The 13,059-nt window shown below is 33.7% G+C and overlaps 1 protein-coding gene across 4 annotated transcripts in view; it reads left to right on the top strand.

The window, feature by feature from the left end:
• Positions 1–12,191, top strand: part of LOC127866976 (uncharacterized) — a 121,802-nt gene extending 109,611 nt beyond the window's left edge. For 3 of the 4 annotated variants that reach the window (XM_052407866.1, XM_052407867.1, XM_052407865.1), the window contains exons 2-5: positions 4,203–4,644; positions 5,942–6,411; positions 6,705–7,235; positions 7,508–12,191. In XM_052407866.1, coding sequence (XP_052263826.1) covers positions 4,214–4,644; positions 5,942–6,411; positions 6,705–7,235; positions 7,508–7,863 — 1,788 coding nt within the window. In that variant the 5' untranslated portion in view covers positions 4,203–4,213 and the 3' untranslated portion in view covers positions 7,864–12,191. The remainder of the gene's footprint in view (positions 1–4,202; positions 4,645–5,941; positions 6,412–6,704; positions 7,236–7,507) is intronic. The other variant, XR_008043195.1, reaches the window with a different exon arrangement.
• Positions 12,192–13,059: the final 868 nt, after the last annotated feature.

The following is a 13,059-nucleotide window of genomic DNA, read 5'->3' as shown; positions in this document are numbered from 1 at the left end:
CAAGAAACCTACAACAAAGCCTACTGGCTGGATCTCTGTTTTGTCATTTCCCACCAACGGCCAGACCGGTCAAAGAAGGATGATGATGATATGTTTTATGTTCTGTCTAGTACATGAGTTTTGTGTCTCACTGTTTTGTAATTGGTTTCTTGCCATCAGGACCGCATCTGCATGTTGTCGATAACGTCTCTCACCCGTTAGGTCAATGGAGTTTCATTGTATGCATTCTTAAAGGGCCATAAATGTGTTACACAGGACTATATACACATGTAAATCACAGCTTTCCTCTTTTCAGCAGACTTTACAGTTTGATCAAATCGTTGTGTAAAAACATAACATATTTTGTCGACACACGCCCTTAGTGGGATTCAAACTGACGCATTCAAAAATAGCCGTATACGATGAAAAATTCACTAAACTTAATTTATAAAATCGATAGCTATTTTTCATGTGTATGCTCTTTATATCGATAGCACTTCTACAACTGATCTTTCCGCGCCCATTCTATGTATTCAGTTACAATTGACAGCTGATCTTGAAATCGATAGAAAATAAAAGAAATAAACAAATTGGAACGGTTAAAAAGTGCAAGCAGTCGTTTATAGTAACGGCGAAAGAAGAAGTAAAAGTAAAGAAGGCTTGATGTACCCTTCAAAATGCGATATCACAGCGATATGCTGATTTTCAGATGGGATCAATGTTATTTCCGACGCCGCAAACAGTAATTTGAAGGTTTTAAATAGGTGATCCAGTCATCTGATTCAGCGCCCGTTATTAAGTCAACCGTTTAATATGTGCGCAATAGTAAATAAGCAGTCATTGACCAATTCGGGAAAGTACTGGCTAATTGCATTATAGATTGGAATTTGAGATCAAAGAAGTCGATCAAAATGCACAAGAATTCCAGTGGAGAAGCGCGTTTCAATCATCTTTAGATTGCAAGAAAAGCCGACTTTATCGGTAGACATTGGTATGGAAAAAAACGTGAATATGATCGAACCCGACTGCCCAGGGTTGCTTAAACTAGACATTAAATGTAACAAACTTACATTCGTTAAACGCGATGCGATGATTTCTACACAATTACTACATGTGGCATTCGACATACAGTTGCTCGTATGCGGAACAGGGTCTAATATCGTCATGCAACTGGACAGAGAGCGCTGTCGACTAGTAAAGGAGACGAAACGCAAAGATGGTTTCTCTACGCCGTTGTGTGTTGTGCTCTCAAAACAGTGTTTATTCATAGGCCAAGAAGCATCAAACGTTATATGGGTCTTCCACATTGTGATTAATAAGCAATGGCATACTTTATATTGTATTTTTTACAGTGGATTTATTATGTTAATATCAATTGTTGATGTAAACATTTCCATGTTTCTTCTTTTTCTGCGATCTAGCGCAAACCAGTAGTTTGAAAACCGATTTATAAATTAGAATGTTTTGAAAATTTTAAGTACTTAAATAACTTGCAAAAGTTATTATTCTTAAAGTAAACATTCACGATGGAAATGATGATTCTTGGTGTGTGTTTGTTTCAATTCTGCAGTCTTATAACAAATACCCGCGCTATAATTTTTATTTTATGTTGTGTTTTATGTATTGTTCTGTCTTGAACAGCACATTCAATATTTGCCTTAAACTAACGATAGCGGACATGAACAAAACTTTTACTCTAGATTATATGTCAGGAGTTTCACAATTCTTATATAAATATTACGTAATTAAAACGTTTTGTTTCATGTATTGTACTGTCTTTATTAGGCAATCGGTCAGTTTCACAGAGCAAACGATAGCAAATGTTTACAAGAATCTATCTCTCGATTATGTCTTTCGAGTTCACTATTCTTATATGTATATGCCATATACAGTATACCCATTTAATTATCAGGAATGCAAATATTTGCTAAACTGGTTAATAGATGTGAAGCACGACTTCTTTGGTATGTTAAAATGTTGTGACGGAGTTTTGGGATAATGAACACTTTCCAGAAATAAAGGAACACTAATTGATGATAAAATTGTTTCCTTTTGGTAAACATGAGTTTCAGTATGTTAATGATGAAATATTAAAAATCATGTTTCAGCAAATATTCGGGAATTATATATATTATAACGCGTGAATTACATGCTATCGACACCTAATGATAAGGGTCATCAATAAATTAAAAGATCGTCGATGGAACGATTATTACTGTGTAGTTAGTTGTCTAAAGACTTTTATAAATGTACTTGTAAATATAACTTACAAACCGCACACATAGCCTGCGATATCATGTTAATTGTTTTTAGCATTGTACTTATCAATTGTATATACAATTCAATCAATACTATCATTTTATTAAGCCATAAGTTATAAAGTATTGTTCAATTCTGTGTGCTATTAAATTTTGAACAGACGTGTTGTACAACTATTTTATTCTAATGTACCTTATAATCTGATGAAACATGTGTTGCACTGCATGCCTAGTATAATATTTGGGTTATAAATGTATATGTATGCGCACTTCCATATAATATGTTTACGTTATTCAAGCTATTTATACGATACAACAAGGTGTAAGCGATATTGTTTCTAGCATGAGTGCGCAGGCGCCAGAATGTTGAAACTTAAATAATTAAACTTCACATCTTGATGTTGATAAATTATTTTAGCTCTAACTTAATAATTTTATAATCTCAATTTCGACCCAACTGGAGTGTTGTGAACAGCCAGGCATCCATTTAATGTATATGAATCGAATTTGATGGTATTGCCAAATCAGTGATACCCAGTCTCTACCTCAAAGGTAGAGGTCAAAAGTACAATTATACCATAAATAGCTTGACAAGTGTTGTCTCTGCCGTAACTTTGGCAGAACAAAACTAAAGTTAGTTTATTCAAGCCCTGAGTTATTTTTTAAAACAAATTATTCGGAAGCTAGACAGTCATCTCTACTGTTGACAGTAAACTTCACATCTTGATGTTGATAAATTATTTTAGCTCTAACTTAATAATTTTATAATCTCAATTTCGACCCAACTGGAGTGTTGTGAACAGCCAGGCATCCATTTAATGTATATGAATCGAATTTGATGGTATTGCCAAATCAGTGATACACAGTCTCTACCTCAAAGGTAGAGGTCAAAAGTACAATTATACCATAAATAGCTTGACAAGTGTTGTCTCTGCCGTAACTTTGGCAGAACAAAATTAAAGTTAGTTTATTCAAGCCCTGAGTTATTTTTTAAAACAAATTATTCGGAAGCTAGACAGTCATCTCTACTGTTGACATGTATACATGTAGTTTATTATTCTGTATTTTGATATAAAATGCCTGTAGAGAATTCCAAGTGTGTCATAAAATATGTGCTCCTTCAATATTTGTTCTAAACTTAATAAAACAGAAAAGATGACATTTCTACGAAGATGTGTGCAATTAAATACGATAGGATATATGGGAGAACAAATACCAAGCATATTGTATTATAGTTTTTTTTGTACAAACTGGTTGCACATAGTGTAGTTTAATTTTGCTTTTATTGGACTTGAATTCCGTATAACAGAAAGTTAATGTTCCGTTAACTTTCATAGAAGCGGTCCTATGCAAAGTTAACTACTAAATAAATTGAATTACATTCATGTGGATGCTTTTAAATTTGTTTTGGGATTCTATGTAAACAATTGTTTTTGTATATTTAAAGGTGTTGTGAATAATATGTCATTTTTAAGTTTTGAAGATAAATAAAACCTGTATAAACTTCAACGTTTTAAAGTGATAGTTGTGAGGCGGACATCTCTGCCTTTTTTGTGTGGTTGGTGCAACGTTTGTAAATATTTTTAAATTGTCTGCAACAAAAATTATATTGTTCAATGAAATTGTTTTAAGCTTATTTAACCACACAAAACGTGTCTAAGTGCCTTGCTGCTAAACTAAGGCTTTAGCAATCAGATAGCTCATCATGGGTGTGTGAAGAAATTTCAAATTTCATAACTTCTTAAAATACTTTAAAAATCTTTTCGAATAATCTGGTGATTTACAATTACTAGAAGTGTTTTAACGTTCGTTTTATGACACTAGACAACTTGGTAAATAACTACACCATAAAACATAAATTGGGCCGAAAAACACGTCTTTAATTTTTGTCTCATCTTTTATCGTTTTCACCCAGATTACAGTCCCGATAAAAACATTACAACTACGACTTCTTGTTTCTAACAGACAGCTTCGTCATGGCTGCGTGTGAAATACCAAGCATTGAGAAAGGTACGGACGAGGACGATGCAAGAAACTGTTTTGCGTGTTTGAAGAGCAAACTGAATGCAGAAGCAGGACACTTCTGCAAGGACTGTAAACAGTTATATTGCACCAGCTGCGTGAGTAAACACGACGACTTTTTTCAAAGGCATAAAATATCATGGAAATTCGACAAAGACAAAAGAAATGTGGTGAGTGCTCCAATAAGTGACCATAATTTACAGATATACCAGCGTACAACCAAGTCGATATCTGAGGTAAGCTTAGAGGCATTCAAACAAGAGTGTGCTAGCGGCGAGAGTTTTGAGCTTGGAAAATGTGACGTACACAAGTCACAGGATGTGATGTCTTTCTGTGAAGAAGATGGTCTTCTTTGCTGCAACATTTGCAATTCAACAATACACAGGTAGTATTTTTGTGCATATGGGCAATGGTAGAATTTATCAAAATCATCATTGTGATAGCCACTGCAAGGTCTTGGGCATTACATACTTGAACAATGGTACTCGTACGCGAACTCATTGTTAAAGCAACTACTGATAAGTATTGAACATTATGTCATTTGAATCATTTTTTTTCGAAGTAAATTAATTTAAATTAGAATGGTTCACAATTTACATCAAGATTTCATACTAAAATATATTCTATCGTCTACGTTATTTATTTTCGTTATCGTTTGAGTTCATGGCCGTATTTTGGAGCAATTCCGTACTTGAATAAATGTTAACACCGGCCCGGTCGTTAACAATATATCTTCGATTTTCAGTAAATTGTCGCAGTCTAATTTGCATTATTACATAACTCAACGATCGCATTTTGTAGTTATAGAAATGAATGACGATTTTTTTTTCAGAGCGTCTGCGATGTTTAACGCCTTATTTATGTAGCCGATGAATGATGACTCAATTTGAATTAAAAATAAGCATTTTAGTTCCCTTTGCATCCATTACCACAATGCACATTCAACCAGATACATTTCCAGAATATTTCAATATATTATCCTAATAATTAGGCAGATAATTTTACTACTAGCATCTGATGCTAAATGTAGTAAGAGGGACAATATAATTATTTAACATACAGCGACAAATGGTAAATTAAATTGAATGAGTTTACCCGAATATCATTTCCGAAGAACAATAAAGAAACAAGCATGATTTCATTATTACGGTTATCGGAGCATAATATCGACGCTAATACGGCCGTGCATTATGCACATGTAATTCCTAACAATTTCTTTTAACTTATTATTTTTCTTCACTCGCAAAAAGTGGGACAGAGACACGTGTTTATATTAATTAAAAACGTAATATTTAATGTTGATAAAAAGGAGCCTGCGTATCAAACAACCATTTAATTTGTACTTCGAAACAATAATCTTATCAACATTGCCAATCATTTTAATCAATATGATAAATCGTGTCGCATTAAACGTATCGTACATATCGTGTCATGTTGTCTCGTCTCGACTTCAATTGCTCTGAATTATATTACATATTATAACATTTCACTAAATTGCATTGTTTTGCCTTGTATTTAATTATTTTGCATTGTAATGTCTTGTATTGCATAGTATTACATAATATCGAAAATATTATGTTGTATTGCATTGCATTTCATTATCTTACATTTTTGTATTATATTGTATTGAATTGCATAATATTCTATTGCTTAGTATAAGCTTGATTTTTTTGTTTTGTAAGAGCTTGCAAAGACATCGAAGAACTGCCTAAAGTAGCAAAGGGAGTGCATACGACTGCAGAGTTCTCTACCCTGCCATCCAGATTGCAAGAGTCGTTGTCATTTCTTGATCGAAAAATGTTTGAACTGTCTGAAGAGGAGAAACTCATAGAAGACAACGCGGACGCGGTTAAGACAAATATACAGTATTGCAGGGACGAATTTGTTGGCATAGTCGACAAACTGCAGCAGCAATCATTTGAAGCTGTCGAAATATTAAAATGTTCCATCACAAACGACATTGCATCTCGTAAGACGCAATGCGCACATTATTATAACCAGTTGAAATCACTTTACAGTGTCGTAGAAATTGACGCAGTCGATGAAACAACAGCGTTTATTGGACTTACGAAGGGCAGAGCGTTATTATTGCGTACACGGATGTTATTGAAAGATATAGACGGAAGATATCGATGCTGTATTGTTTTTCAGCGTGCGTAGACATTTGTATTTGATTCATGGTTTATATGAACAATGATACTAATTCAATGGTTTTATTATTTTGAAATTGAATCTTATATAATACATATTAAATGTTATGGCTTTAGTTTAAACAGGCAACAATATGACCAAACTATTACATTATTATATTAATATTTTCATGTACACTGTGTTAAATTACAGAGTAAGCGAAGGACAGTTTCCTCAGTATGCTTGTCGTATTTTTAAATTCTTTATACTGAATCACATTCGTAATATATGTAAACATTGCTTTACAATTTACAGATGATACAGACCTCCATAAGATGTTGTCGAAAATGCAAAACTTGGGAACAGTCAAAAGCGTTGAACATATATTCGCAGTAACGGAGAAATCAACGGTTCAAATGACAAGTAACTGTGATATCACAGCAATTGTTGAGCTGCCATGTGGAGACATTGTTCTGGCCGATGCTGCTAATAGTAATTTAATGCTTCTCAACAATGTATGGGCCGATGCTGCTAATAGTAATTTAATGCTTCTCAACAAATCCTTCCAAAATCTGGCTGTCTGCACGCTACCAGATATACCGTTAGATATGTGCGCGATTGGAGATACCGAGATTGCAGTGGTCACCACCGGGAAAGTTCATTTCTACTTACTCCAAGATGGAAGCCTGAGGTCAGAAAAGTCGATCAAGGTTCACAAACACTCATCTGGTATGGCATATTTCGCCGGTCATCTGTATGTGGCAACAATGTCGACCCTTATCAAGTACTCTATTGATGGGAGACAGGACAAGCTGTTATATAAAGACACGGAAGCTGGTGGACAAGGTAAAACAAAGTCGTTCTTAACAAACAATATTATGCTCCCTGGGTAATTTTAGGGTGAGTATATAGGCGCATATTTTGTTTTTTTCTTTGTCCTTCATCTGTCATGTTACATTGTTCATCCGGGTTCTTTCGCATCAATACTATCGTTATAACTTTAACGTTTTTTTCGCATACTGTATGTTTTCGAACACACGCGTTTGTTTAGCTCTATGTTAACCCATACCATTTGTACTCTAAATGATAAAGGTTAAGTTTACACAAATTTGTTTTAGTTGCAATTTCCCGCTGTGCAATCAGCCGTGAAGGTCAATTCATCTACGTGACTGGACCCGACTGTCCAGGATTGCTTGTACTAGACATCTTGGGAAACAAACTCACATACGTGAAAACCCATGACATGGTATCCCCACGTGGATTGCACGTTGCACCAGGTGGTCAGGTGTTTTTATGCGGGAAAGATTCCAGCATTGTCCTGCAACTCGACAGGCAACAGAATCGATTGGTAAAAGTTGCAGGTGGAAACGATGGCCTTTGGTCGCCTCAGTGTGTAGTGCTGTTAAATGGGAAATCGCTAATGATAATTGGACAAGAAGCAACAAATAGCATCTTAGTCTTACGTGTTTTCTGAAGTCAACATTTAGCGTGAAAACGATTAATGAAGCATTTTAATAAAATATTACAGTTTTGAAATATATATTACACGAACCTGAGTTTAGTCGATGGCCTTTCTAATACCTCTATATTTTCATCCAAATGACCAGCAATAATACGATTTGTTTACACGTTTCGAAGTATAGCGTGAAATGTTTTTCTTACGCGTTATGACAAGTTTACAGTAGAAATGTTAGCGATTTGGTTTAGTCCGTTTTTGCACGAGGTAATTGTGATAAAGTTTTTGATGGTGTATCGTCATTCTACCAGACAATCATCGATTTTGATATAAATAATTGTTTTGTATGTATGTTTTTAACAAAAGAATAAATGTATGCTATTGTTTAAACATGCACAAAATGTACGTTACGGACGAGATAAATGCTTTAAAGAATTAAGGCTCAACATTCAGTTTGTGATCTGACACCTGAAAATCGACTCAAGTTTATAGCGTTCACCGTCACTGATTTTTCTTGGTCGCTCAGTTCACATTAAGAATTTTTTATCCACGTTTTCAATAAAGTGTATGTATATTGCTTACGATTGTCACATTGTTGTATTTTCGCATATTTGTCGTGGCTGCACTACGCAAATATAAAGCAATCGTCTGGCATTGCAAAGGCATGATTGTTGATTTGTATACTTAATAGGTGTTACGCATAGACAATTTAAGAACAAGCTCGAGCATTCATTAGTTTCATGCATATCTGATTGCTTCTATGTCTTATTGACTTCAGGTTTATTAAAATGCCACTTTTTGTTTGTGTGTTTATGTAGTATGAGGTAAGCGAAATTTGTTTGCAACAATATTTTTATCTGTATCAGGTAAATCTTGTAGAATTGAAATACATAATTTAATTAGATGTTATTTATCTTACATACACGGCTTCTGCTGTGTTTTTGTGTGTACTGCATCAAGTGTGAATATTAACCAATGTTATGCTTTGCCTAATTAGCATGTTTGGTATATATATATCAAGATGGAAATTTGAATAAATCTTATTTCTGTTTCATTTTATTGCTCGTAAGTTACAATTTTGGTGCTGTGGTTTGTATACAACCACTGCGTATTTCAATCATAAAAAATGAACAGTATTATCTTTTTGTTCTATTCATGTGGAATCATTCGATACACTGACATGCTTTGAGAATAATTCTAGGCCAAGTCTGAGGTTTTGAGATCGTTAAACCGGTCCCACCATACTTTGAAAAGAGCGTTCAAAGGCAATAACTCAATTTGTTTTGTTAGATGTAAACGGACGACTTATGACCCAGTGATCAGAGAAAAACTGTAAAGCGCCTTTGAACGCACATCTCGAGTATGAAAAGGGCGCTATATAAATGTGGTATAAAAAAGTTTTCCTTTTTTGTTATGTTGCGTGGTTAATTGTCTCATCAAGTTCATCTGTTTTATGTTTCAATTTATCGCAACTTATGTTTTGTCACAAATAAAAATGCATATTATCATAAGGTTTCTCTCTTGTTGGTGTATGACCAGTTTCACTTTCAATATATATAGGATCTGGCACGAGTTGTCATATCATACTATATTTAAGTAAACGAGTTCAGGAATTGTGTTAGTACGCGAGCCTTTGGCGAGATTACTAACGAATTTCCTGGACGAGTTTAATAAAATATTGTATGAAATGACAACGAGTGTCAGATCTTTTTTATCACATGCCTTTAAATGAGCAAATTAAATAAATATTTACGCAAACATAATGATAAATCCCTAATGTTTTTATAGTTCGTGACGTCATTTCACGTTGCAATGTCATTTCAGCAAAATGCGATTGGTCAATCGAACGAAAACTAAGCCAATGAAAACGCTTAAAAAGTATATTACACATGTGTAAGATAGAAATAATCGTATTGGTTATATTACATGGGAAACAGGGTATAGCATGTCATAAAATATGTCAACAATACATATTTTCACATGTTATTACCCGCCCGAAAATCACATAACATCAGCTGAAAAAACATTGCACTGACATCGATCAAATGATCGTTACTGTGTTTTTTGTTGTTTTTGCAATATTCAATGTTTTACATTTAACTTTATTGTCAAATAGAATACATATTATATCTTGTCTATTAAGTTCCTTTCTATTTTACAGTCAAATGTATGAAAAAAGTTGTGTTCTGTTATTTATTTCTACAAAAATATTGTGCTTAGTATTCATTATTTCTACTCAAATATTGTGCTTGGTAATCATTATTAGTACAAGAATAGTTTGCCTGTCATTAGCTCGACTTTTATATATGAAATATATATAGTGGAGCTATCCTACTCACCCCGGCGTTGGCGTAAGCGAGAGCGTTACCGTTAGCGTTAGCGTGAGCGTTGGAATGTTAAAGTTTGCGTACCACCTCAAATATTTTATATTTCCCTTGATATATTGCTTTCATATTTTCATACTTCTTTACCAACATGACCCCAATCTATAAACAAGAGCAAATAACTGAAACAAGCATTTTGTAAGAATTATGGCCCTTTTTCCACTTAGAATGTGTATATTTTAATATTGATAAATCTATGTTAAAGTTTGCGCACAACCCCAAATATTTTCAATGTACCGTGACAAATATTATTATATTTTGCATACTTCTTCACCAACATGACCGCAATCTATAAACAAGAGCAGACAACTGTATCAAGCATTTTGTTAGAATTATGGTCCTTTTATACTTAGACAATTGAAAATTTTGTTAAGTTTTGTGTTTAGGTTCACTTTATTCCTTAAGTACCAAAGCGTTTGCTTTCATACTTGCAACACTTACTAACTATCATAAGGGGACTGTGTAGGCAAAGTTATGTAACTCTGACTGACATTTTTTCAGATTTATGGTCCCTTTTATAGTTAGATAAATGAACATTTGTTTAAGTTTTGGGTTTTGGTCCATTTAACTCCTAAAGTATCATATCTATTTCTTTCAAACTTGGAAATTTTAGCTAACTATCGTGAGGGGACTGTACATGGCAAATTGCATAACTCAGGTTGGCATTTTAACGGAATTATTGCCCTTTTATGTCTTTGTAACTTTAAATATTTTGTTACATTTTGTGTTTTGATCCACTTTACTTCTGAAGTATCAAGGCTATTGCTTTCAAACTTCAAATACTTTCTAACTGTCATGATGGAACTGTACCTGGCAAGTTGAATTTGACCTTGACCGCTGAATGACCTTGACTCTCAGGGTCAAATTAATAAATTTTGCTTAAATTGCCATAACTTCTTTATTTATGATCAGATTTGATTCATACTTTGACAATACAACACTTACCTGACATACCACAATGGATTCCACCCAAAACCATCCCCCACGCTTCACCCCCAGGACCCCCCTTTTTTTGCTTTACGTTTTTTTCCCTTATTTTTGCAAGATCATCTAATAAATTACCACACACCCACATTATACTCCCCACTCCACCCCCACCCCACCCCCAACCCACCAAAAAGCGCAAAAGTGTTTTTTTTAATGGTAAAAAAACACACAAATATGTATTTATTTTATTTTTGAAGGACCGTCAAACCATCCCACCCAAGCTATCGCTATCAAACTTGAAATAAAATCTTATTAGTTTGTTTTATATTTTTATAAATTTTTAATATATTGTGGAAAGTATACCTTTACTCAGAATTGTCTATTAAGTACAACTTCTTTAAAACATAAGCGATCAATATGTTTGAATTATGGTCCTCTTCCACTGAGAATTTGACTATATTACCTTGACCTTATTGAATATGAACAATTTCCCCATGATGGCTTACGTTATACTGTCAAGCACTCAAATAATCGAGCGCGCTGTCATCTAACAGCTCTTGTTTATTATTTGAACTAAATTACTGTGTCCGGTATTTATTATAAGTACCGACATACTTTTTTTGTATTCATTATTTGTACTGAAATAGTGGTATTTGTTTATTTATTTTAATGGTGATTTTATTCCTTTTACTGTTATTCGTGCACAATGTAACAACCTGATGAAACCAGTTGTGTTGGGTGTGCATAAGGCTTAATTGTCCTTATCAGGGTTTCTGGGTTATAAATTCAATGTGTATGCACGTGTGCACTTAAACGAAAAAGGGACCGGTAATAATACCAAGATTACTATCATAAAATGCGATATTCATAATACGGATCTAACAGGAAATCTTCATCATATGTACATATTCAGTGCACGCTAAAATGTCACATTGTTTATTTTATGATTAAGTAACTTGTTTCAAATGTGCATGGAACAGTAATGATACCGATGTAAATATCATTACACCTGAATACAGACCTCTTTTACCCCAATCGTCTTTCTTTGACTGCAATATATTGTTTTATGGTGTCGAATATGAATTGCAATACAAATGCGACATACCGCTTTTAATAATATCATTACGGCAACAGTTATTATATTATAATGAAAACTATTACATCTTAGCCGATTTAATGTTACGAGCCTTCCGTGGTCTGTCGTTTTTTTCGTTATCAATTAAGTTTAGTGTTGCTTGGTGCAATATTTGTTTGTTGTGTCCTTACAGTTTAAAGACCTGATTCAATCAACGCACGTCAAGACGATCCGAATGCCGGAATTCACTTGTTGATTGGTCAACTAGTGTTAACAAATAACTTAACTGTCAAAACAATCTATTCAACCATGCCTGTCTTTAAAATTACTTAAGTTATATATATGTATTGCGTAATCATGTTACTGAACTTGTACGTCACAGCTGCCAATGATAACAAAAATGTTCTGAGTCTTATACTTTAGGCGATTAAACATGTAAAAGGAAAACTAAATGTTTATGGTACGAAATACGAAGTCTAGACATATAGCCATTAATTAACGAGAATGTATCCGACATTTCCATGTAATCTTAATTTAACACTTCTACTAGGAACAGTATTACTTGAAAATCCGTTACTATCAGCAAAAAACATACCGCTTTAATTGCGCCATTAAACATTGCTAGCAATAAACATATTCTATGAAATAACGCAGGAAGAAATAATCTCATATTAAATGTGTTCATTTTTTATTCGCCTAAATACAACTGGCACTAAATGAGCCATGCAGAAATATACGTTGTTTGTGCTATACAGTTGTTTTAACGTGTTATAAGATGTTCGCATAAATTTATTTTTCAATTTAATTTTGAAAAGCAACAACATCTAC

This window comes from Dreissena polymorpha, chromosome 2 (assembly GCF_020536995.1).
Source record: "Dreissena polymorpha isolate Duluth1 chromosome 2, UMN_Dpol_1.0, whole genome shotgun sequence".
Classification (NCBI taxonomy): domain Eukaryota; kingdom Metazoa; phylum Mollusca; class Bivalvia; order Myida; family Dreissenidae; genus Dreissena; species Dreissena polymorpha.
This window is presented reverse-complemented; position numbering and strand designations above follow the sequence as displayed.